At 38.8% G+C, this 27,913-nt stretch overlaps 1 protein-coding gene across 2 annotated transcripts; it reads right to left on the bottom strand.

Moving 5' to 3' along the window:
• Positions 1-144: 144 nt before the first annotated feature.
• LOC121372518 (glucose dehydrogenase [FAD, quinone]-like) lies at positions 145-22,844 on the bottom strand. 2 transcript variants are annotated; one of them, XM_041498874.1, is made up of 13 exons: positions 22,146-22,179; positions 21,539-21,652; positions 16,714-16,865; positions 14,713-14,921; positions 14,311-14,500; positions 13,456-13,584; positions 12,232-12,356; positions 11,553-11,720; positions 9,646-9,796; positions 7,803-7,954; positions 7,050-7,221; positions 6,302-6,524; positions 145-567 (listed from the first exon to the last, which is right to left on the bottom strand). In XM_041498874.1, exons 3-13 carry the CDS (start codon positions 16,859-16,861, stop codon positions 432-434), a joined length of 1,803 nt encoding a protein of 600 aa, XP_041354808.1. In that variant the 5' UTR covers positions 16,862-16,865; positions 21,539-21,652; positions 22,146-22,179; the 3' UTR covers positions 145-431. The 2 variants fall into 2 exon arrangements, with proteins under 2 accessions (XP_041354808.1, XP_041354809.1); XM_041498875.1 differs by lacking the exons at positions 21,539-21,652; positions 22,146-22,179 and adding an exon at positions 22,691-22,844.
• Positions 22,845-27,913: the final 5,069 nt, after the last annotated feature.

Raw genomic sequence — 27,913 nt, 5'->3', positions numbered from 1 at the left:
TAAAAAGTATCTTTTAGTCCATAACATCTTAAAAATTGCAGCAAACTCAGGAATGTCCCTTTAACAGTGGCCATGTTTTTTATCTACATCGGTGAGATTCTGTCATTTGTTATAAATTATACAAAACAAATAAGTAGATTCGTATAATATTAAAGGATTCCTAATTTAGGTGTTTAATCAGATTGTAGAGCTTAGAATAATGTACAGCATTTGTTTTAGTGCAATATGTGTACGTTTGTTAATATGTCTGTTAAGTGTAAAACAAATATTGGTGAATACATGTTTTAAAACCATATTGTGTATGAGATACATACAGTTTTCTAGTGTGTGCGTGTGTGTGCGTGTGCGTTTGTAATACTGCTTGGGTAGACTTCATTAACACTTGTTGGAATCTCTCAACTGTAATGTTTGTCTTATAACGTATGTTCTTGTCACACAGAGTTCTTTCCCTTGATCAGATCAGCTGCCTTTTCTCCAATCATAATGCTAGGAGCATTAGTGTTTCCGGAAATGACGTTGGGCATAATGGAGGCATCACCTACTCGCAGTCCCGATATACCTTTCACCCTGAAATAAACAAATATATATTTCTAAAGCAGAGATACGATGCATTTGAATTTCAATCCTTCCTTTGAAATAAGGCTATTAATACAATATAGGAATGGAACCAAGGGAGGGGATGGCGAGTTCGGGTGTACACCGAATTAATATACCGCGGCCTTTAATATACCAGTCGTTGCCACTGGTTTGTATAGATAGAAACGATCCTTGGACCCAACGTATTTCAGACGAGCTCGCTATCTCTGAATCATATCCCACCAGGATGATGACCCACCGCACTGCACTGTGAGATTCCAATTCAGAGAGGACTGAGCTGTTTCGTAACAAATGACATTCTCATCAATTTGCTCATCCACTGAAATAAGCGAATAAAACAGACACGGCCGTACCTGTCCTATAGTAATAGAAAGGAATGGTAGTTAAAGTTTGTTTTGTTTAACGATACCACTAGAGCACATTGATTTATTAATCATTTGGTAATTGTGGCATATAGTCTTAGAGAGGAAACCCGCTTCATGTTTCTATTAGTAGCAAGGGATCTCTTATATGCACCATACCACAGACAGGATAGCACATACCACGGCCTTTGATATACCAGTTGTGGTGCACTGGCTGGAACGAGAAATAGGCTAATAGGCCCACCGACGGCGATCGATCCCAAATCGACCGTGCATCAATTGAGCGCTATGTCACGCCCCAGAAAGGAATGGGTCACAGTCTTATAATACATATTCCAAGCAAACAAAGAGGCGCTTTTAAACGATCGCTACTTACGTTCTTGCAATCTTATTGCATTACGATATTTTCTCTATAACAGTCCACCCATTAGTATCTCCTCTGTCAACACCACAATTGGTCAAATGCCATGGTATGTGCTTTTCTGTCTGTGGGAAAGTGTATATAAAAGATCCCTTGCTGCATAAGTAAAAATGTAGCGGGTTTCCTCCGATGACCGATGTTTGACATCCAATAGCTGATGATTAATTCATTAATGTGCTCTAGTGGTGTCATTAAACAAATCAAACTTTAACTTTATCTCCTCTGTGTCAAAGTTCGAAGTACATCCAAGTTTTGATGCAGCATTTCCTCCTGCTATGTGCCAGTGTTGAACAGGTGACATGTGTTAGTTTCTGTGGTGAGTAAATTCTTGTAATTTGCTTAAACTAGTATCACTGTACCAGCTACTACCCTGCATAACACATGTACAGGGTCGTACTAAAATTAAGACATTTGTTTTTGGATTTGGTAATTATGGACGTTTCCTTATATCCCTGAAACAAGGTGCATTAGGCTCGATTTAAAGGACTAGGTGTTGTATTTATGTTTTTATGTTAATTGACATAATGCATATAGCAGCTATATACACACGTCATGTTACTACGGTCGTGTTTGGGATTGTATTTATGTGCTTATGTTACTTGAAATGATCCATATAGCAGCTATATACACACGTCATGTTACTACGGTCGTGTTTGGGATTGTATTTATGTGTTTGTTACTTGAAATGATCCATGTAGCAGTTATATACACACGTATATACATGTTATGTTACTACGGTCATGTTTGGGATTGTATTTGGTGTTATACCTAAGGACAAAATAGGCTAAAGCGGCGTCCTCATTATGCGATTAGTCGCACCAACTTGTCGCATGCAATTTGTTGAAGCGACTCGAATCGTGTGTGTGGGAAGACGTTATGTCATAACATTTGATGACATCAGTTTTAAAATATTTTGCGAGAAATGTAAGTGCTTACAAATTTCCACTGAAATAAAGAAAACATGAATGTAGACATTTACTGATGGTATTATGTAACAACTCAATTACTGATACATCTGGACAATAATAGGTTTTATGGACCCATGAAATCCAGACATTTTGACATGTTTATAAGCAAATGAAAAAAACACGGAAGTGACAGAACGGTTGTACTTTAATGTGATTTGATTGGCTGAGAGCGTACGATTTGTCGTGAGACATATAACATGTTCTAATTGGTACGATTCCGACACGACTTGTCGTGTAAGACTAAAATCGTTCCGATTTGGGAATTCTCACAGTACGATTCAATCGCATGCGACAAATCGGTACGACTGATCGCGTAATGAGAACGCCCCTAAACCAAGTCCATAGAAACCGGACGAAAATGTACGTTTTAGCCCAACCAACTTAAGACTGTGGTGCCCCCCCCCCCCCCCCCCACACACACACACTCAACTAGAGGTTGAATGAATGAGTGAATGTTTAACGACACCCCGGCACGAAAAATACATCGACTATTGGGTATCAAACTATGGTAAATGGAAACAGAAAGTGACGATCAACATCAACATAAAAATTCAACAGTTAAATTAAAAAACAGTGTAAAGAACTGTGTAAAAATACAAATATCACAGATATATAATATTAAAATTTCGAATAAATAGAGGTTATTACCAGAGTGTTTTTCGGTATCGTCAATATCATATATTAGGAATAAAAAACCTCATTATCATATAATATCTTACATTTTCAGTGCAATCAAAGTATGTGATATTTTTCAGATGACATACTTTAAGAATTTGATAACTTTGCAAATTAGATGCAAATTAGTCAGGTCTTGGCACTAGGTTTATTGACATTTAAGCAAACGTACTTGGGTGACACTCCATGATTGACGTATGCATTCATAGTCATCAAATAAAAAGATTTCAATGTCAGTTTGACACTGAAAGCTGTCCAGCGTTCAGAAAACAAAAAACGTTAGGCATAACTTTATTTTGATGTAAGGACATCCACAATGACGTCATTCGAGTTTGACGTCATTTCTATTCCAAAATACACCGCGCCACATATTCTTACGTCATTTGAATATCTAGTAATGGCAGAACGGAATTAAAGTTGCGTGAACTGCTTACAAAAACATGTTGTATTAAGCTTGAGCTTATATGATAAAGAGATTATTACCCTCGTGTATTTCGGTATCGTCAATAGCATATATTAGGAATAAAAATAATGTATTATGCTCGCCAGAGGCTCGCATAATATAATTTTTATTCCTAATATATGATATTGACGATACTGAAATACACGAGGGTAATAACCTCTATGTATCACGTAAAAACTGCCATAAAAGTTCTGGATGGAATCGAAATGATTCCATCACATTTCTTTGTCCAAGTAAATCTTTTCGAGTTGCTGACAAATACTTACACTCCACCAAAATGTACACTGAGGTGGAGGTCCTTCTTCAAAAGAAATGAATGGGTCAAGTAAGTATGACCGATGCGAGCACGACACAAGACTATTTCATCCTTCCTGCACTGTTTATAGGAGGACTGCCACTCTCCCAAGACTGGCTTGATAGCATGAAGTTTGTACCCAACCGCACCGTCTCAGTCATGTTGCCAAGTCGAAAAGATAAATTTATTGATACTATATTTAAAATCAGTATAAGGTACACCAACCATGGCTTTAGGCAAATCCAAAGCAGACTTGGCAGCAGAATCTGTCTTTTCATTACCCCTGATGCCAACATGGCTGGGCACCCAACAAAATACAATATGTTTATTGGCAATAGATAAAAAGACACTCTTTCGTATCACCATCCGAATTAAAGGATGGTCCAGCTTCATATTGCGTAAAGCTTGGAGACAAGAAAGTGAGTCGGTAAAAATAATAAATTTGGATGCACTAGACTCCTTGATTTCTTCTAAGGCTTTAACGACTGCCCAAACTTCAGCACTAAATATTGATGCTGAGTCAGGCAATCTCATGGAAAGTATTGTGTCTGATGGAAAAACTGTAGCACAAGCCACAGAATTCCCATCCTGTGATCCATATGTATAAACAGGAATGTAATCACGGTACTTGTCTTGAATTTCCATGAAAAACTGTTTATACACAACATCTGTACGATCTTTCTTCAGATGTGCAAGATCAAACACAATGTTAGGTGGTGTAAAATACCAAGGTGGTAAAGCAAAATATGAAGGAGTTTCCAAAATGTCATTTAAATCAATGTTGGAAAGCAACAAAAAAAGGCTTAATGCGAAGACCAAATGTACGAATAGCATTTGGCGTTGCATCAAACAACTTCATATATTTGTTATCAAACACCGCATCGTGTGTAGGATGTTGTGGTAAAGAGTTAATCATGGTAGCATACTGCAGAGAAAGCTTTGCACGTCGAGCACCAAAACAAGGTTCGTGTGCATCAACGTACAAGCTATCTACAGGAGATGTTCTACATGCACCAAGACATAGCCTAAGTCCCTGGTTGTGTATAGGATCTAGCATATGCAAGTAAGACCCATATACAATGCATCCATAATCTAGTTTAGACCTCACAAGAGATCGATACAGACGGAGCATAACCTTTCGATCTGCTCCCCATTCTGTATTACCACTAACTTTTAAAATATTAAGAGCTTTCAAGTCCTTCTTTTTAACATCTTTAAGATGGGGCACAAAAGATAGCTTCCTGTCAAATATAATCCCCAGAAATTTAGTTTCCTCCACAACTGGAATTGGATTTTTGTCCAGAAACAATTGTGGATCTAAGTGGAGACCTCTTTTCTGGCAGGTATGCATACAAACCGTTTTTGCCTTTGACAATCGAACGCCATTTTCAGCTGCCCATTGATGAAGTTTATTCAAACAAAGCTGCAACTTACGTTCAATGATACTCATATTGGACGATCTATAGCAAATCTGAAAATCATCGACATATAACGAGCAATCCACACCAGGTGTTAAACTCTGGGTGATGCTGTTAATATTCACAGAAAATAAAGTTACAGACAGGATGCTACCTTGAGGCACACCCATCTCCTGTGGGTGAATGTCAGACAAGTCGACCCCAACCGGATTTTAAAAGATCTATCTCTTAAAAATTAAGATATAAAAATAGGAAGTCGATCTCTAAGGCCCATGCCATGGAGGTCGTTTAAAATCCCATACTTCCACGTGTTATCGTAAGCTTTCTCCAAATCCATAAAACACTGACACCAAGTGCTGATTATGGATGAAAGCCTCCCTACAAAACGTTTCAAATCTAACAAGATGATCAACCGTGCTACGTCTAGATCTGAAACCACATTACACGTTAGTAAGCAATTTGTGGGATTCAAGATACCATACAAGTCTACGATTGATCATTCGTTCCATGGTTTTACAAATGCAACTTGTCAAAGCGATAGGGCGATAACTAGTAGGATTAGTTGGCATGGGAATAGGAATGATAATTGCTTTCCTCCAATCAAAAGGAAAGTCTCCAGAAATCCAGATGTTATTAAAAATATTCAAAAGAACCATCAAAGATGATTCAGGTAAATGCTTTAATAACTGATAATGAATTTCATCTGGTCCTACTGAAGTATCATGGACTCTACGAAGAGCATCCTGCAATTCCTCCATAGAGAAATGCCTGTTGTATACTTCAGCATTTTCGGATGAAAAATTAATGGACTGCTTTTCAGCTTTAGTTCTGACAGATGTAAATTACTAGAGGTTGTGCACCTCCACTCCAGATATAGTTCCAATGGGCCTGCTCACTCAATCGAACAATGGAGTGGGTGGAGCATACATACAAATAAAAACATAATATTGATGCTGAAAGCTCACAAGCTTTAGAATTCGGTTAGATTTCGAGAACATGGTATGGGCCATTTTTAACTAAGAACTTCTTATCATTTTTATAAGTGGTACAAAATGTATCAGACATTATCCCCAAACTTAAGGCCGAAGACAATCTGAGCTACCTGAGTTGAGGGTCGACTACAGTGGAGGGGTCTGTGAGCTCCCCCATTTTGCAGGTACCAGTGTGGTGGAACGCAGTTGTAGTGATTGACCTGACGTAACACTGCCAGTACTCGTCAGAGTCGTAGGTGTACTGACTACACGTCGGGACCCTCGTCGTGTCCAGTCGGGCTCCGATATCTCTCAACGCTTTAGTCTTCAGTAGTTTCTGCAATATTCGAACACCTGAAAACGAAGAGATTATTTAATGCTACTCAATGCTCTAAAATAGTTTTATTTCTTCTCTGAGTGCCTACTATCCTCATACAAGTTAAATGTGACTAGCTAGCGAAATAGAAAATGATCAGTGTGTAGGTGTCAGCTTTAAAAGTTAGGAAATCTGAAACGGAAGCTACGTTTGATTTATGAAAACTGAGCGTTTCGTGATTTTAAATAGTATAGACACGGCATCACTCCTATAAACTTAGAAACAAGATTCGATTGTAGTTATTCCGTTATGTTATGTAAGTAAACACGCATAAAACGTGTCTACGGGGCAGATCCAGTATTAGGTGGTCTTTAGAGATTGTTCGGCTTGGACGAACTAATAATGGCACATCTGACCATATAGCATCAGTCTGCACATCTCAAACACAACTCTATCTTCAAGAAACCTAGAACATCGGTCCTCATCAAATAATACATTTTGCTACAGAAAATCACAGGCACAACCACTTTTTTAATAAACAAATACTCTCCACCTTTATTTACCTCTGTATATAACCATCATGTCCTCGGTCTCAGTGAGGTAGTTGGGTTGCATTAATGGATATTCAAACGGATTCGAGCTCTGTAGACGAAGTGTGCCGACACTCTGAGGTCGTAACAATACAGAAGTAACATAAAAGCCTTCACCTTCGTCCCATTTCATCTGCTCGCCAACCTATAATAATATACAGTTTTAACAAACGACAACAACGGACAACTGAGGTATGGGATAATCGGTTTTCGGGAAATGTTCGGGAAATCTTAATATTAGTTTATAACATAAGGATCAATTTATAAAATAACATATCTGATTGGTTGAACAATTTCCACCACAGATCTGATTGGCTGCACAATTTACGCAACAGAACTGGTTGGCTGAACAGCAAGGCTGGGCATGGTAACAATAGATTATGCATGATACAAAGGTCATTGGTTATTTTTGTCACTGAATAAAAATTAGCACTGTAAGAGTAACATTCTTAGTCAAATTGGATATCGCAATCAGTGGCGTAGGCGGGGGGGTAGGTGGGGGGACGGGGTTACACACCCCTATCAAACCATTTTAGTTTTTAACTGTATTAAATTTTATAGAAGCATACATACATATATAATGTGGGTTGGCCCCACCCCACCTCACCCCCAATATGGGCTGCTCCCCCTCCCCCCAGTATAAAATCCAGGCAACGCCAGTGATCGCAATTAGTGTTCCTTGAGGGAAATATTAACCATACTATTACAAGGCAACTGCGCTGATACCTTTGAGTCCAGGTTATAGATCTGCTCGATATTTGTTCTTGGTGGCAAGCCTACAAGCATGTTGCATTGCACATCGGGATTTCCATATTCCAAGTCATTCTGGGTTCTAGCAAAACCAGTGAACTCCAAACCAGATGGGGTTGTGCGGTAACCTATAAATTGAATAATAAATTGTCCATGCTATCTGTGCCATTTAAAAAGATATTTTATTCAAATGAAGGTTTTCATAGTAGAAATAATTTAGTCAAAGAAATTTAGAACAGTTGACAGATAAACATATTAATTGTCATATTTGTGACTCCTCTACAGATGTGATATAACTGAACATGTGTCTAGAATATGACAAACATATTAATTGTCATATTTGTGACTCCTCTACAGATGTGATATAACTGAACATGTGTCTAGAATATGACAAACATATTCCTTGAAAAACCTCTGTCTAAGCAAATTACTTTTTTGTTTTAATTGGGGAGAATATCACCCGGTCCCCGGGACATTTCGCTTCAAACAGTCTATAACCGCCCACCGTGCGTGATTTCCAACACACGCACATAATATATTGGAGATATTAACATGATATTTTAGATCGATATAGTGATGATAGTGTTTCTTTTATTATACGCATCAACAACAATATAACTTTGTAGCGCATTTCGTCATAAACAGTCATATATACACGGAATGCTATATTAAGTATAAAGAAAATCACAGAACACTGTAGTAATAGTGATTGTACCACGCTTACGCTGTTTTCACATTCTCACATATTTATGCAAAAAGAAAGAAAGAAATGATTTATTTAACGATGCACTCAACACATTTTATTTAGGGTTATATGGCGTCAGACATATGGTTAAGGACCACACAGATTTTGAGAGGAAACCCGCTGTCGCCACTTCATGGGTTACTCTTTCCGATTAGCAGCAAGGGATATTTTATTTGCGCTTCCCACAGGCAGGATAGCACAAACCATGGCCTTTGTTGAACCAGTTATGGATCACCGGTCGGTGCAAGTGGTTTACACCTACCTATTGAGCCTTGCAGAGCACTCACTGAGGGTTTGGAGTCGGTATCTGGATTAAAAATTCCATGCCTCGACTGGGATCCGAACCCAGTACCTACCAGCCTGTAGACCGATGGCCTAACCACGACGCCACCGATGCCGGTCATATGTATGCAATGCATGTGTATAATCGCACATTTCTGAAACCCCGCCTCTAACTGCGCCAATTGCCTTCATCGCGTCACTTGGGGCGCGGTACAAGTCAGGTACCGCATATTTGATTGGCAGTCAATAGACCATCGTCGTGTGACACTCGGACTATCGGCTGTTAACCAAAATAACGTAAGTGTACAAATAGCCATGCATACCATTCTTAAGATAATACAGTAACTTTAACTTCGTACACACACACATGATAAAGGCATTGGCGGTGATCTTCCGCGTATATGAGATATCAATTTAAAGACATCACATATCGCACATGGTTTGGACCCGGACACAAAAACCACATAGTCAAATGAAATGAGCACCACAGAAGCTGGTTATACTTTGACGTAAAAATTAACTTCCGACGTCCAAGTGCTGTAAATACGTTTTGGTTGGGGAAAAAAATTGTAATATTCTTTTAAGCCAGGTTTTGGATGAAATGTTAGGAATACAATACTATACTCGTATCAGTTATACATTATATTATTATTACATTTCGTATCCAACTTCCTTTTGCTTCTTGTAAGATACATCTAATGGTATCTAGCGGTCATTCGTGGAGTGTGTTCCGTGTATACACCAATGCTAAACAGTGCAGTTATATTATTCCACGTATACAAACAAACGCACCCGTTTTGAAAAGATCATACTGTAACTTGGTCCACGGATTAGTTAACTTTTGTGTATTTGTTGACAAGGGCTGGTCTATGAGAACTCTGAGGAACGTCATCACGTGATCTTGAAGGTTGTCTCCCACTGGCAAATCAGCTACCACAGGGATCTACGTGACAAAGCAGTACAAACATATTTATCAGAATCTGTGAAACAAAGCAGCATAAAGACGAAACAGCAGAATGAGTTGTTAGAATATATAAGACAGAACTGTAGAACAATATTTATCAGAATATATATGACAAAACACATTAACTAAGTTTTAACAATCGAAAAGACAAAACAATGTAAACGTTTTCTCACAATTTAAAAAAGGCGAATAAAACCAAGCCGTATATACATATTTATCAGAAACTGAAAAAAAAAAAAAAAAAAAAAAAAAAAAAAACCAGTATGAATTTTTCACCAGAATTTATACGACAAAGCAGAATAATTATCTTTATCAGAATTGTATATATTTATCATATAATATCTTACATTTTCAGTGCAATCAAAGTATGTGATATTTTGCAGATCACATACTTTAAGAATTTGATAACTTTGAAAATTAGATGTAAATTAGTCGAGGTCTCGGTACTAGGTTTATTGACATTTAAGCAAACGTACTTGGGTGACAATCCATGATTGATGTATGCATTCATAGTCATTAAATAAAACGATTTCAATGGCAATTTGACACTGAAAGCTGTCCAGCGTTCAGAAAACAAAAAACGTTAGGCATAACTTTATTTTGATGTAAGGACATCCAAAATGACGTCATTCGAGTTTGACTGTATCGTCAATATCATATATTAGGAATAAAAATAATGTATTATGCTCGCTAGAGGCTCGCATAATACAATTTATATTCCTAATATATGATATTGACGATACCGAAAAACACTCTGGTAATAAGCTCTATATAAATATATATATATATATATATATATATATAGAGAGAGAGAGAGAGAGAGAGAGAGAGAGAGAGAGAGAGAGAGAGAGAGAGAGGGAGGGGGGGGGACAGGCAGCAGACGGAGTGTGTGAATGTGTGTGTCTGGTGGGTGGGAGAGAGAGAGAGAGAGAGAGACAGAGAGACAGACACACACACACACACAGAGAGACACAGAGAGAGAGTGTGTGTGTGTGTCTGGTGGGTGAAAGAGAGAGACAGAGAGAGAGTGTGTGTGTGTCTGTTTGGTGGGTGAGAGAGAGAGAGACAGAGAGAGAGAGAGACAGAAAGACAGGCAGCAGACTGAAAGAGTGTGTGTGTGTGTGTGTGTGTGTGTCTGGTGGGTGAGAGAGACAAACAGACAGAGAGACAGAAAGACAGGCAGCAGACAGAGATAGTGTGTGAGTGTGTGTGTCTGGTGGGTGAGAGAGAGAGAGACAGAGACAGAGAGAGAGAGAGAGAGAGAGAGAGAGAGAGAGAGAGAGAGACAGAGAGAGAGACAGAGAAAGAGAGAGACAGAGAGACAGATACACAGAGAAAGAGAGAGACAGACAGACAGACAGAGAGAGACAGAGAGAGAGAGAAACAGAGACAGAGAGAGAGAGATACAGAAAGACAGGCAGCAGACAGAGAGAGTGTGTGAGTGTGTGTGTGTGGTGGGTGAGAGAGAGAGAGAGAGACAGAGAGAGAGACACAGAGAGAGACAGAGACAGAGAGACAGAGACAGAGAGAAAGACAGACAGCAGACAGAGAGTGTGTGTCTGTTTGGAGAGAGAGAGAGAGAGAGAGAGAGAGAGAGAGAGAGAGAGAGGGGTGTTCCCACATCTTCTATAGATCACCGGTTGTTAGATCACACGATAATATTACAATATAACTGCACTGATTAGCAACATAATAACACATGCTACTCTATATGCCATGCAACTCGGGGTAATACCTGTAATTTTTCAAGATGTTCTTTGGGTCCTAATCCAGACAATATCATTATCTGTGCAGATCCAATAGTTCCAGCTGACAGAATTATCTCCCTTGTGGCTTTCACTCTTTGTAAACGGCCATTTTTGACAAACTCCACAGCCACAGCTTTTTTATTTTCTATGATAACCTGACACAAATAGAATATAAAACTTTTTATCAAAGGGTACCAACAAACTTTATGAGAGATCTTTTGATGCAGATTAATTTTATGGCTTTCTTTTGTTTGCGTTATAGTAAAACATTATATATGTACACTGTACACTGCATCTGTTTTATGTAGGCATGGGATTTTTAATCCAGATACCGACTCCAAACCCTGAGTGAGTGCTCCGCAAGGCTCAATGGGTAGGTGTAAACCACTTGCACCGACCAGTGATCCATAACTGGTTCAACAAAGGCCGTGGTTTGTGCTATCCTGCCTGTGGGAAGCGCAAATAAAAGATCCCTTGCTGCCTGTCGTAAAAGAGTAGCCTATGTGGCGACGGCGGGTTTCCTCTAAAAAAACAGTGTCAGAATGACCATATCTTTGACGTCCAATAGCCGATGATAAGATAAAAAATCAATGTGCTCTAGTGGCGTTGTTAAATAAAACAAACTTTACTGTTTTATGTGTTTTTCTTTACTATTTTTGGCGTTACCTTGGTTACTTGAGCTTGTACAGCAATATGGAGATTATTTCGGTTTCTTCTTGCTGGCCACAGGAACGACTTCGATGTGCTTGATCGTTCACCATCTCCCAGTGTGGACTGCAGAACAGCAAAACCTGAAACAATTGACAGACGCTGACTTCTTTCCCACTGACTACTAATCCAGTGTTCTAGACAGACAGCCCAGATAAAAGATGTGTATATACAGGATAGCGTGTTTTAACTTTAATTGGATATAAGCATGACAACAAATGGAAATGAACTATCAGGGTAACAACATGCAAATACAAAGTTACATGCAAATACAAAGTTATTAGGATATCATAAATATTTCTGATATTGGTGATTCTGTATAAAAACAAAGTCAGCGTCTTCTCAATGAAGCTATATTTGTTCACTGGCCGAAAAATAGTATATTCCCGATCCTACTGCCCCGAGGATGCTATGTCAAGCGTAGCGTTGCAGTGTAAAAATAATTGCTGTATATTAATACAAATGTTTACATTAGTTTGGAGTGGATTGCCTTCCAGCACACTTTCTTAATCACGGTTAATTGGACTTCCATTTCTGTCGAAAACCTGGTTGGCCCAGTGGTTAAGGTAGCGGACTATCAAATATAATGCGAATCTGTGCAGCAGGTTCGAATCCTGCCAATTGACACGCTGCGTGTTTAAATATCAATAGCCACGTACACGTATCAAAACCTATATTAGCTCGGCCATTTACCTTTCGACCGACCGTTCAAAATTGCGCCAAATTCCCTCAATCAAAATTGCGCACCCTTTTCTCTTCGGCATTTAACTGCTCCATTCAAATTCCATAGCACCCCCACCACCCCCACCCGCCTGCTACCGATTTGATCGGGCTGCTGGTGCTCCCTTGCACCTGCCAGTGCAGACGGTCCCTCCTCTCCCCTCCCCCCACCTTTCCTGTCATGGACGGAGGAGCCGGCCAAGGCCGGCTCATGTGCCCACGAGAGGCGTGCGCTACAACAGCTTGTTCTGAATGTGCACGTAAAACCCTATGACATGACATGACATACACTGAGTGTATTTTAGTACGAGGTATGGATAGTACAGTATGATATATGGTCCTTATGACGGTTTTAGAAATGACCTATTTCCGTTGATAACGTCTCACGCGTAACATATTCTGATAAAACAGGATCCTGGGACATTGTTGGAAAATTAAACAAACATTCCTTTGCTCGGTTACCTTCCTGACATTCTCCGTTGTAATCTGTCTCGTTGTATCCAGCCTCTTTGGCCGCGGTCACCATCACGCTGGGGAGAGAACTCGTGGGATTTCGGCTCACCTTCAGTGGTCCCCCGCTGCCGTGATACTCTGTCAAGTACGACACACACCATTAAAACAAGGGTACCGAATGTAACCGTACTCTAAAAGCATACCTATGTACCCAGATCCTTTTCCCAGTGTCCCATTGTGACTCCAAACAACCCTATCTGGTTCCATGTGGGAAGACATCTCTTAACTGTATTTGTTTCTTTTGTAACCGTACGAGCGCATGAAAATCATGACACATTATCTTTACTTTGAGTAAATTGTTGATTTATGACTCAGTAAATATATACACTACTGGTATATCAAAGGCCGTAGCATGTGCTATCCTGTCGGGCTGTTTGTGCCCCCTTGCACATGCCAGCACTGGCGATCCCATCTCCCATTCCTAACCTGTTCCTGTCCTGGACGGAGGAGCCGGCGAATGTCGTCACCTGCGCCCGTGACAGGCGTGCGCTACAGCTTGTTCTGAATGTGCACGTTAAATCCTATGACCTGACTTAACGTGGCTAATGGGAAAATGTAGCGGGGTTCCTCTCTAAGACCGTATGTCAAATTACCAAATGTTCCACATCCAATAGTCGATGATTGATAAAGCAATCAGCCCTAGTGATGTTGTTAAACATAACTCATTTTTAATAAATCTCTAATGAAATGTTTTATTGTTTGAAGACTAATTTTGGTCTAAAGAAAATTAAAACAATTTAAAAGTTAATATAATCGTCATATCCATTACAATAGCTAACTCTACGATCATCATCACCGTCTGACCTGATTTGGCGAGCTCCTCGTCCTGCATGTCCTCTGATTTCTTGAAGTACGGAAGAACATCTTTGTAGCTCCACCCGTCACACCCCTGAGCCGCCCAGCTGTCATAGTCGAACTTGTTTCCCCGGACATACGCCATATAGTTCATCTGACTGGATCCACCCAACACTCGACCTCTAGGCCAGTATGACCTCTGAACAAACAAATAAACAAATAAATAAATAAATACAAATATATTATAAACAAACAAACAGTAAACCAGTCAGCCAAATAATCAATCAATAAATCAATAAATCAATCAAGACAGATTATACTAGACATATATATATATATATATATATATATATATATATATATATATATATATATATATATATATATATCAATAAATAAATGGGCGTGTACCTTGTCTTTCGAAAGCCAGCACGCCTGTTTCTGCGGTTCAGTGTAATACTCCCAGTCGAATTTCGATTTCTGAGTTGCTGGTGTTTCTGCAGGTATGGAAAGTATAGCTTCATTTCTGTCATCCAGCCCAGCTTCCAAAACGAGGGCTGTGACGTCACGATCTTCTGACAGACGAGCAGCAATCACAGACCCAGCAGAACCGGCACCAACTAGTATTAAAACACAGCAGCCAATAAATATACAGAACTACTGGTATAAATATTGCGCACGATAAACGAGTGCAATAAATAACATGAGGAAATGTACAGCAGCCAATAAAAAGGCGAGGGAAATGACGATAAAGACGAAAAAGAAGACAACAATTTAGTTTTAAAGTACCCTAATTAGACCTAGCGAGAGAAGACCCTAACATACGGTACCCTAATTATTTGTTTTATTTCGTTGTTTTTGTTTTGCATTTTGGTTTTTGGTCGTTTTTACTATTATTTTTACTTCTTCTATTTCGGCTGTGGATCACTATTGTTTGTTGAAATGATCACTATTGTTTGTTGAAATGAATTCTATTGTTTATTGAAATGATCACTATTGTTTATTGAAATGAGTTCTATTGTGTATTGAAATAATCACTTTTGTTTATTGAAATTATTGCTATTGTTTACTGAAACGATCGCTATTGTTTATTGAAATGATCACTATTGTTTATTGAAATGATCACTATTGTTTATTAAAATGATCACTATTGTCTATTGAAATGAACACGACTACAACAATTTCCTTTCTGAAGACCCATCTGCAAGAGTGGAATAAGAAAAACGCCGCATATTATAAAACTAATTTGCATCAGGGAACTGGCGAAAGTTTGTTTGTTTTGTTTAACGACATCACTAGAGTACACTGATTAATTAATCATCGGCTATTGGATGTCAAACATTTGGTAATTCTGACACGCAGTCATCAGAGGAAACCCGCTACATTTTTCCTAATTCAGTAATGAGTCTTTTATATGAACTATACCACATACAGAAAAGTACATACCACGGTCTTTGATAAGTTGTGGTGCACTGGTTGGAACGAGAAAAAAACAATTAGTTGAATGAATCCACCGAGGTGGTTCGATCCTGCGACGCAAGCACCTCGAGCTGTGTTTGTTTTGTTAAACAACACAACTAGAGCACATTGATTTATTAATCATCGGCTACTGGATGTCAAACCTATGGTAAATTTGATACAGTCATAGAGAGGAAACCCGCTAAATATTTCCATTAGTAACAAGATATCTTGTATATGCACCATCCCACAGACAGGATAGTAAATACGACGGCCTTTGATATACCAGTCGTGGTGCATCTCAAGCTAGCTCTCATCCAACTGAGATAAATGGCGAGAGAGATCTTCGTTACGTTATAAACACAATCACCAAGAACACGATGTGTCCAATAGAGAACTATCCAAAGATGGTTTTGACCAATATAATTTTCTAACGACTAGTATTACATATTAAATATATTTCTTGATTAGAATATCTGTGTCTTCATATTCAATATGTCTCTGTACGGACAAGCTCTCTCCAGCCAGTGCACCACGACTGGTACATCAAAGGCTGCGGTATGTGCTATCCTATTAAATTTTATGGGTTGGTATATATAAAATATCCTTTGCTGCTAATCCAACAGTAGCCCGTGAAGTGGAACTATTTCGTGTACTGACAGGCTGATTTTTACCCGAATTAAACAAAAGTGCCCGAATCTGCTGTTAAAGAATCGCCACGCATACAGTCGTTATAATGATGAAAATACTTGGTGAAAAGTGTTCTGGCCATCTCATTTCCACCGAATTTCTTCATTGTTTCAGGCTTTTTAACGATCGACGAAAAATCAAGATAGTTCCTTTAAATAAATTAAAATAAACTAAAGTAAAAAAAAACAAAAAACTAAAAACCAACATTCGCACATGTTTAATGTACGATAATATTCACCTGTGTCAAGTCGTGATCAGACGTACCTACAATGTAGTCGTAGGAGTCGTTCACCTTCTCAACTAACAGATCATCGTCGTCGACGTTGTTGCTCTTGTTAAAGATGTACGATCTCATCAGAAACGCCAGAACAGCGACGTTGACAACGGCAAGAACGGATGCTGTGACTGCCATTTATCTGAAAGTATAGCTGTTATAATGTTAAATCAGAACCGTGAAATATTGGTGTTGGCAGCAGGGGTATGGGGTGGGTTGAGGCGAGGCGAGGCTGATAAGCAAATAGTAGTGGATGCTGAGGCGGCCAAAGAATATTTTGCCTCCCCGAGTTGAAAGGTGTATTAATAACTGACCCTTCCCTTTTGCTGGCATCTTCCAACGTTTACGGAAAGTTGGAAGAGGGAGAGAGGAATGAATGAATTAATGAAGTAATGTTTAACGACACCCCAGCACGAAAAATACATCGGCTATTGGGTGTCAAACTATGGTAATAGGGAGAGAGGATGACGGGTGCGGCCGGTGGGGTAGGATATGCTCATCTTTCGCGAACACCTGATATCATCACTGTTCTTACATTGGTTTATGAGTGCATACAGTCGCAGCTGTACATATTCCACTGATATCATCACTGTTTTTACAGTGGTTTATGAGTGCATACAGTCGCAGCTGTACATATTCCACTGATATCATCACTGTTTTTACAGTGGTTTATGAGTGCATACAGTCGCAGCTGTACATATTCCATTGAACTCTATCCTGTGCAAATTTGGGCTTTCTAAGCTAGTCTCGAGAGTGGCAGTGCACGAGAGGTGAAACAATGTCAGTAACGGTCCTCCTAAGGACGAGCACCTGATAGTGGATCTGGATCTGATCTGGATCTGCGAGTGTTAGACTGTGTTCATATACCGACGAGTCTATACACTGCACCCCGGAGATCCCACTGCTCTGACTATCAGTTTATCCCGAGGTCAATGTACACGTAAAAACCTATGACCTGACCTGACCTGATGACAACAGGGAACACGAATTGAGTTTTGTCTGTGAAGAAATCCATCCCACAGACTGGATAGCACATAGCACGGCCTTTGACATACCAGTCGTGGTGCACTGGCTGGAACGAGAACTGACGTAAAAGTGCACCGAGATAAAGAACTGCACACTGTTCAACTCGGTTAAACGTAAGTGCATTTCATTTCAACTTCTGTTCATGCTTATATCCAATTAAGGTTCAAGCACGCTGTCCTGGGCACACACACCTCAGCTATTTGTGCTGTCTGTCCAGAACTGTGGGTTAGTTGTTAGTTGGTTTCTGGTTAGTGGGAGAGAAGACGGTGTAATGGTCTTACACCTACCCATTGAGTCGTTGAAGTCAAAGTTCGAAGTTCACCTAACAATACAGCATATAAAAGAGTCTATTTTGTCATTATGGCAATCGTGACAGGACTACATGTCATAAGTATTGTTTTATCTGACCAATGAATTACAGTGATTTTATTTGAAGCACTGTTAGTGTGCCAGCTACTATACTGTTTGACAATTATGCTGGATGTCATAACAATCAACTTGCCAATTTTTGTCTAGGACTGGGGTTGTCGAGGACTCTTCGTGTTATTTTAGAAACTAGCAGTTCACCCCTCAGTTGTTATGATTTGTTTAAACGGTGACGTGTCGTATTTGTATATGTGGTGTAGCCACATACACTAATAAGGTCATCGATGGAATCTAGTTGGTGTTATGCAACCTATAAATGCTGCTTGCTCACGAGAATATACATTTACAAACCTTATTAACCTGGATTAAACCTTTACACCACTACTGATGTATCAAAGGCCGCAATATAGTTTTGTTTTTAGTCGACGGGCATATTAACAAATGGTAACTAATACTATATGATGGTTATTTTGTGAAATGATTGGACAAAAACAAAAGCCACAAACGCTAACAGTTCATCGATTTGTATTTGACGTAATAGTACATATAAATCAACAGCCATAAGAGCGCAAACTGTATGCCTGAATAGGTATACTTTTCATAAAGGACTCACAGACATTGTAGATGATCACCGAGGAATACTGACATTGACAGTTTATGGAAATGTCTTCTACGCAGCATCAATAGATGATGCTAATAAATACTAGCATAAGATATTACGTATATACTATTACGCGAGAAAAATGCTAAACAAAGCTATGACGTTTGGATGTAGTTTTGTGGCTGACGCTCCCTTGAAGCGTGTTGGTCGTCTTTGGTGGACGTGGGCATTTCCCTCGTCCCAGCCAGTGCTTCATTATGGCACACTAAAGACCGTCTTACACACTTTTGTTGTTAAATAAACATATACTGATGACATCATGTTATATCATTTGTTAAAGGCATACTGTCACGGATTTAAGACCTTATTTCTCTAAAAATGGATAATAACTAAAAAAATTGCATTAATTGTTGGAAACCAAATCTATCTATTGCATCACCTTAACTGAACCATGATGGAGTGAAATCCATGTTAACCCTCTCGACAATATTAGTTTTTGAATTATGGACCATTGCCATAATTCAATTATTTTTACAAAATATCATTAATAAATGGAGTATGGTGCTTATGAAGATGGTTGAATAAAGTAAATTTAGGGACAAATCAAATTATTATTTGTTCTGGTAATACTTTGTTAGACCATTAAATAGGTCAGTGGTCTGTGACAATATGCCTTTAACGTTTTGTATTGTTTAGCATTAGTGCCCTTAATAATCATTTAATATCGTTTTTCTCTTTACATAAACCTGAAAACAAACTCCAAATCCAGCATATATATATATATATATATATATATATATGAATCTGATCATCTAAACTGGAGGAACAGTTATAGTCAATCTAATTAAAATTAACGCCACTGGTAGACCAGTAGAGCTCGTTTTAATCCGATTGAGTTATAGTTAACATTGTTGCACACAATCGATTACGTATGTTTGGTATATATCATCAGATTACAGTTGATCGTCGGAGCATCACTAGAACAGTGTGGTGAATTTATTCAGACAGTTAATCTGAACAACAAAACGGCAATGCATGGTCAGGGCCCCGTTTTATGTAGTGATATAAGCTCTAAGATCATCTTAAGTGCATAAGGTAGCTATGCACTTAAGGTGATATTGGCGCTAAGATCATTTTGTCTAATGGGCATTTGGCAAACTAGTTGTTGATTCTATGTAGTGCCTCGTTTATAGGAGGACAGCCACTCCCGAGAAGATATTTTACTGGAGATTACATCGCTCTGATCAAACTATACTTAAAACAATATAAACTACTTGTGACGGGACATGCTCTTAATTTTGTTTTCGCCTGTGGCGATATTAATTGTTTTAGAAGGCCGTGTGCAGTTCCAATATGCACTTAAGCCCAGGTGGGCACTTTGTTACGTAATACTTCTGCGCGACGGTGGTCGTGCTGTTTTCAATACACACCCAGACCAGGTGCGGAGGCCATGTGGCCAGTAGTTACGTAATACCTCCGCGAGTGCGGTTTTTACGACCGTGATTTGGCGACTAGGCGACAGTCAGTCTGGCCATCTAAGAGAAAATTCCCGTCTTGGTCGCTGTGGAAATATCACTTGTAGGTATTCGGTGCCGCCTTGTACCCCCAGGCGATATTCGGGTTTTATAATAAATAGCTAGGGTTTTAGAGATATCAGGGAGAAACATAGGAAGGCTCCCAGGGAACGTTGTCCGTCCGGACTGGTAAATATATATTTCTGCTCTGTTGTATAACCTTGATGTGATTGATGTGACTTTAAATATTTTAATACTGTATTATACCAATATTATTTAGACAGTGTTTCCGGTAATCTGACGAAGTAAACTGTAGGATTCATTGTTCTAAAAATTATTAAAGCTTAACCAGTCATCCTAGAGGACCTAGGTAAACTGTATGTTATTGTCTTTATTGTGATAGGTACCAGTATTAATTCTGTATTACAAGGTTACTGAATGAGTAGTCAAGGGTTAATTAAAAATTAACCAAGTTAGGAATAGAGTTGTAATTCCTTTATTAATTAAGTTCCCCTGGAAGCGTTTCTCAATTGTCACACGTGTGGGTGTTGTGTCACGGTGAAGTGATTAGAATATTGTGTAAACTAGACACCTAGAGATTAACTAATTAAGTGATCAGTTCTGGGTTGTTATTATTTGTCGTTGTTAATTAACTACTGCGGCAGTACATTTGTCAGCGCAGTATTAATACAGATTCCAAAGTGTATTGTGTTTTTGTTGTGTTTTCTAGTGAACTAAACGCGCTATAATAACACATATTTATATAAGATCTTATCTCTGATCATACCTAGACGAGCCACTCGGGTTTTTGAACTGCCCGATACAGAGAGATCTAATAGATATACAGTTAGGAGAGATATTTGGATAATCGTGTTTTATTCAGTTACGGGTATTATAGGATCCCCGTGACACTACTTCTAAATAATAACAGGTTACTGTCTCAAGACATCGGCTTTATCCTGAGATGGTTAGAATAGTGAATGCTGCGAAGCTTTGCAACCTAGGCCATTTGTACGAATCCCGTGATTTGTAACGCAGATGTTTAAGCATTGTAAATGAATGTAGTTTTCACGAATGTAACACATAAACAGGTTTTGTAAATTCCTAGATGTCCTGAAATACAATATTGAAGTAACAAAATTAAAGTGTGTTTTGTTTAACGACACCACTAGAGCACGTCGATTTATTAATCAGCGGTTATTGGATGTCAAATAGTTGGTAATGTTGACATATGCTACTAGTCCGCTACGTTTTTGCCCCATTAGTAGCAACTTATATGCACTTTTTCACACACAGGATAGCACATACCTTAGCTCTTGTATTACCAGTCGTGGTCCTCTTGCTGGACGGGGATCGATCGTAGACCGACCGAGCGCTTTACCATTGGACTACGTCCCGCGTGTTCTCGAGATAAGCGGAGCGCTCCAGATAATATTATATTGAGCGTTAGAGATCGTAACGTAAGAAATAAGTGTAAAATAAGTGTAAAATAAGTGTGTACCCTAAATAGACCTGAGCACGGAGCTGAATGCTAGCTATGTAACACATTTGTCGATGATTTGTTCCAGTTATTCTCACTGCAGTCGTATATATATATATACTATGTTCAAGGCCAGTGTCAATCTAATTAAAATTAGCTCACTATTACATGTGAATCTAACACCAGCCAGTTGAAGCTCATGTCCACCAATCAAAACCTTACTTGCAGAATCCTGCCAGTAATTTAAAAATAATTTGAAAACATTCCGAATTATACTGCGGGTATACATGTTTCGTGTGAATTACGAATGCCTTAAAACATGTTTTATTTTATAAAATAAATAATTTGTAATGTAAAACTGAAGACTGATTTAGTTTTAGTTTTTTATAAATAAATAAATAATTTTTAATGTAAAATTGAAGACTGATAACCCACCCCGTACGTATTGGTATGGTTTCGCTGTACTGCGGCCACTAAAATAGAGTCACCCGATATTTTTAGAATTTGTATGCTCCCAAATAACGTTATAAAAGGCGAAGTGTGATTGGTCAATATTTAAATTATTATTTACAGACGAAATGTTACCTGGACATTTGGGACTACGCAGTGTTGTTAGTTGTAAATCACTGGCAGGATTCTGCAAGTAAGGTTTTGATTGGTGGACATGAGCTCCAACTGGCTGGTGTTAGATCCACATGTAATAGTGGAGCTAATTTTAATTAGATTGTGCCAGTGTTGTATATATATACCATGTTGTACTCAAATAAACAGGCACAGCGGAGCGGGGGGGGGGGGGGCTGGGAGATTTCTAGGCCCCCCCCCCCCCCCCCCCCCCCCATAATTCAGAATAAAAAATATAATTGGTAGTACTTTTTATGGCAGAGATGAATTTTACTTGTAATTGGCGAGAATTGCATTTCAGGACATCTAGTTTTCAAACTTTTTCGGGGAATTATACCCCCGAACTACTTAGGACTCACCCTCGTTCACAGTCACCTCCCCAATGTCTACGTGCTTCCGCCGTGCCTGAATAAAATATCTGTCTGTCGTTCTATTTTCCTTGAGCGAAAGTACTCTGAGCTAGTGCAGTCAAGGTCGTAGTTTATTCACCTCAACACAGGCGTTACGAGAGAACGAAGGGCAAACAACTGGATTTGTGTCAACGTTCTATTTTCCGTGTAGTAGTTACGTCGCTAGTGTCATAGCGAGACGCAGCGAGTAAGTATATCATACATGTGTGAGAATATATGTCAAACCAATACCAGGCATAAATTGCATCGAAACGGAAAATGTCGAATATTTGTATGCTGAACAGAAGACATATCGAAGTCAGTGCTACGTGATACCGCATATTAGCTCATTTATGCTCCTCCAATTTGACATCGAGTGGTGGTTCACTATGCTCCACTCATCATAGGCGTATATATACTCACGGAAAAAAGTTCCTGTGCATCATTAAAATTTCAGTGAGACTTATATTATTTACATAGATGTACTATTTATCTGTTAAAGGTACGGTGATCCTCTCCCGTCTTCTGAACCTGAAGTACGATCTACACAATGCTTGGTGCGCCGTCAATGACGATGTAACAGATCAACGTATTGCTGTGCGGTCATGGCCGTACTTCGTGATCACCTAATTGGTTGCGTACAGTTCTTCCACTGATTGGCCTTAACTCAGGGATGCAATGGGGTGTTAAAGTGTCATTTTCAAATAATTCCATATGTGTACCCGCTTAATATTGACGATTTGCTGACGTGACGTCACGTGTCGACTCCCTAAACATGGAAGACCCCTAGCATTCCTAAGCTGCTGAGAACATCTCCGCAGACATTTCATAGTGTTCTTTTGAAGACCAATGAACACCAAAATTACTGGCAACAGCGTTTGTGCCATTCTAACCTCAACCATGCCCATCGTTCGAAGAAGTTTATTTTCTGGGAGGCGTGCCATCACACTGACGATGATCAGATACCAACAAAAATATTTTTCTGAGTGATGAGAGTCCATACAATAGTTTTAGAGTCCAATGATAAGAAACATGACGTCAAACAGGAGCACTAGACCAAGAATGCTAGTGATGCAACTTGTGATCACAAGCATGAATAGCTCGTGCTATTGACAGGACACCGCTGGAATATCGAAGGGAGTGGTTACATGTTCATTTACTGAAATTGTTATGACCAGATTTCAAGTAAATTATATTCTATACGCAATTATTTGGTGCACAGGGACGTTTTACAGCGAGTATATTATTTGCGTTTACCATGATGAATTTTACTTGTCGAATGCAGGAAATTGCATTTTAATATATAATACAAATGTATTTTCTAATATTTTTGCGGAAGCAGAGCCTCTTTGGAACTGTGGTAAACACGCTTCCACGGGAATCAGGTCAGTTTAGCTAAATGTAGTCACAAAATTCTCAAAAGGGCAAGCCTGAGTTTACAAGACGCCTTTTAGAGCAGCTTACAAGTGGCGGATCTAAGGAGGGCCCCCTAAAGTTTGCGACAGTTATATTTTTATTTGTTTTCTGTCATTGTTTACGGTTGAGAATCCGAAAAATCCTTTCAGGAACGTTTGTGGCCACATGATTAAAAATGTTATTTAAAATTTCACTACAAATGGAATATGGGATCATTGGACGCCTGTGGGCACCCCCCCCCCCCCCCTCGCACACACAGACCCCCCCACACACACACACACACACAGACACACCACCCTTTCTCTGGATCCGTCAGTAGTGTAAGACAGTATTTGATACTAAAAGAACGATTCCAGGGTGAACTTTCTAATCTCAAGGTCGGCGCACGACATATGCCAGTACTGAAGTACGCACACTATGACAATAATTCCTATCTGTGTGCTTTTGTGCTGGGTTTGTGTATTCCTAAAAACTATTTTTAACACACATTTTGAAGCTATTACACGGCATTTGTTTCATGATCTGAAACGAGATTACATAACACGTGGGGACAGATTGCCCCCCCCCCCCCCACACACACACACACACAAACTACCACCATCACCGACCCCTCCCTCCCCACACACACGCCATCACCATTTGACACCCACTGCTAACTTTTTTTTAATCTACTATGCTTAAATTATAATCTTTAAAACATCTCTTTCATCAATTACGTCATCTATGATGTTTATTAGCTGCTGTGTTTTAATACTAGTTTGTTCCGGTTCTGCTGGGTCTGTGATTGCTGCTCGTCTGTCAGAAGATTGTGACGTCAGTCCTCGTTTTGGAAGCTGGGTTGGATGACAGAAACGATGCTGTACTTTATACTCCTACAAAAGGACCAGACAGCCAAAAATCGAACTTCGACTGGGAGTATTAAACCGAACCGCAAAAACAAGCGTGCTTGGCTTTGAAAGAACAAGTAAGCTTTATTTATTTATTTAATTATTTATTTACTTACTAATTCGTTTATTTTGTTGTCCTTGTTTATTCATTTTATTATTTCTTCGCTAACCCTAGTGTCCACGGACTATTTAATTATTTGTTTGTGGTTGTTTTGCCGTGTGTTTTATTTTTGTTTTCCTATATCTCTATCCTAATAAAGGTTGATAACTTCAATTAGTTGTTGTGTTTAAGCATTCAAATGTCCCATTGCTTAACGAAGCTGAAGAAAGATTTTACTTTTTTCTGGTTTTGGGGTCCTGTTATTGCGTGCTACGTAGTTGGAACCATATATCATAGCAAGGATCGCTCTCGTACCTTCAGTCGTGTGTAAAGACAGAGAAGCAATACACAATTGAAAAGTATGCAATAGATTAGAAGTCTGTCGTTAGTATATTCTGCGTCGTGTGAGTAATTAAAGTATTTTATCGTCAGTTTGTTTAAGACAAAATACCTTCCCTTTGAGCGAAGTATCTATAAATGTTCGTTTTACCTTTTTTGTTTCAAATGTTACGATAAACATATTGATGTAATTACCTTGTTTGACACCCGATAGCCGATCTCTGTTTTTGTGTTGGGGTGTCGTTAAACATCCATTCATGCATTCAAATGTCATGACATTTTTTTTTTTTTTTTTTTTTTTTGGGGGGTGGGGGGTCTGTGTGTGGTGGAGGTTCATCTGTTTATCTAGTTAGCGATCTATTTGCTTACTTCATTACCTACTAACCATATTCTCTTTTGTTTAATATTGTCATCGCTATGTATATACGTATGTATGTATATATGTGTGTATGTGTCTACTCTGGGTAAACACATTATATTTGAAAGTAGCTGCATGTTACAATCACAGAATAGATCAATATTCCAAACCAGTCTACCTTTTTTGTTTTATTCTCTCTCTTTCTCTCTCTCTCTCTCTCTCTCTCTCTCTCTCTCTCTCTCTCTCTCTCTCTCTCTCTCTCTCTCTCTCTCTCTCTCTCTCTCTCTCTTTTATTCTCTATACACTGTCAAATAATGTAACTTCTTTGCTTTTTTATCATCTTTCGAACGGTTTTGTCATCCGGGTATTGCTCTCGACAATAATATAGGAATAGTAAGCGTCGCCCCCGTTTTGCCCATTCTTGGTATATTTGTGTTCACGGTATTTGATGGTGGTTGATATAGTAACATATCGGCAAGAGTGGGGCTCTTCTATAACTGTACAACAGGAAAGCATACGGTAGATCTTGTATTTATGTTGTCACCGCTGGGTACAGACGGGTGCGATATTAGTCCTTCTCCTTGTATTCATGGCTGGGGATATTTACAAAAATACTGGCCAGATTCCAAATACAAAACAAAAAAATATTTAATCGAAAGCGAACGTAGCACCTTTGATATAACAGCAGTTACCGAAACCCATCTAAATCAACATATTCCCAGCGACAGTATATTGATCAAAGGCCACAAAGAACCGTATCGTAGAGATCGACTAGTAAACGCCTGGGGTGGTCTAGAAGGATATATTAAAAACCATATTATCTCTAAACAAAGAACTGAACATACCTGGTCTAGAAGCTATTTGGGTGGAACTAAACTATAACAATTACAACTTACTACTCGGTATTTTTTACAGAGCGCCATCCACTTCAGCTGACATTTGGAATTTAATAGAAGAATCGTTTAATTACGCAATAGATGACCCTGTGGGCAACATACTAATTGTTTGTCATTTTAATGCAAACGTGTTTGAATACTTTAACTCAAAACTAAATCATTTTTGTATTCGAGTGCAGTTGACACAACTAATCGACAAGTCAACAAGAATCACAGAAACCAGTAAAAGTACTTTAGACCTGATTATTGTTTCTTGTCCCCAACATGTAAAATACTTTAACGTGCTGACCCCTTTCTGTAGTGACCACTCGCCAGTCTCTGTTCAGCTTGGTAACAAAGGTAATCACGATGCAAACCACAGATTCCGACGAACCATATGTGATTATTCCTTTGCAGATACCTGCAGTCTAAAAACCTATTTCTCTGAGTTTGATTGGGACCCCATTTTTATAACAGTCGGCCGATAACATTGTCACTAAAGGGTGTATACTACCAAATCAAATCCCATAGACGACAATAGTAACATATACGGCTAAAACTCCTACCTGCAACGTATCAACCGACATAAACGGCACGGATATAAATACTACCACCCCTTACACTTAAAGTGAATCAGAAAAAAATGGGGGTCAAGCTGTTCGTTTCTGAGATAACGGGTAGCGTCTATGACTACCCTAGTTTCGCACAAAATTTTAGTACTTTTTTTTACAGGTACCCCATACATGTTTCAAGCACAAGGCTACTTGACACATTGGTACTAGATGAAATAAAATTGCACATTTATTTTACCCAGATGAAACTATTATTTTTTACAACCAAGACACTCACATTTATAACCAATCACAGGACTTGTGTTGTTCACTTCTCTATCAAAAGTTCGGTGCACCTCCAACTTTGACCCAGCCGGAAGTTATTTGGTATAGTACTACCTATACTGATAACATACATTTTTCAAAAAGTGTCCAGCTTTGTGTCTTTATGACAACCAGGATCTGGTGTATTCTGACATAAACTGACAACCTCACTGAAACTGTTGTTTCTACAGTGCAACCTAATATAATGTACACCTCAAAAAGTATATATATTGCATATAGTTTTGTACAAATGCAATATGTCATATTAAACAACAAAATGTTTTAAAATAAAACTCCTGAAGATATTTACTTTCAGTTGGGTGTGTGTACTCAGGTATATATG

Source organism: Gigantopelta aegis, chromosome 4 (assembly GCF_016097555.1).
Source record: "Gigantopelta aegis isolate Gae_Host chromosome 4, Gae_host_genome, whole genome shotgun sequence".
Lineage (NCBI taxonomy): Eukaryota > Metazoa > Mollusca > Gastropoda > Neomphalida > Peltospiridae > Gigantopelta > Gigantopelta aegis.
Note: the sequence above shows the minus strand (reverse complement) of the source record. Positions and strands in the feature narration are given on the sequence as shown.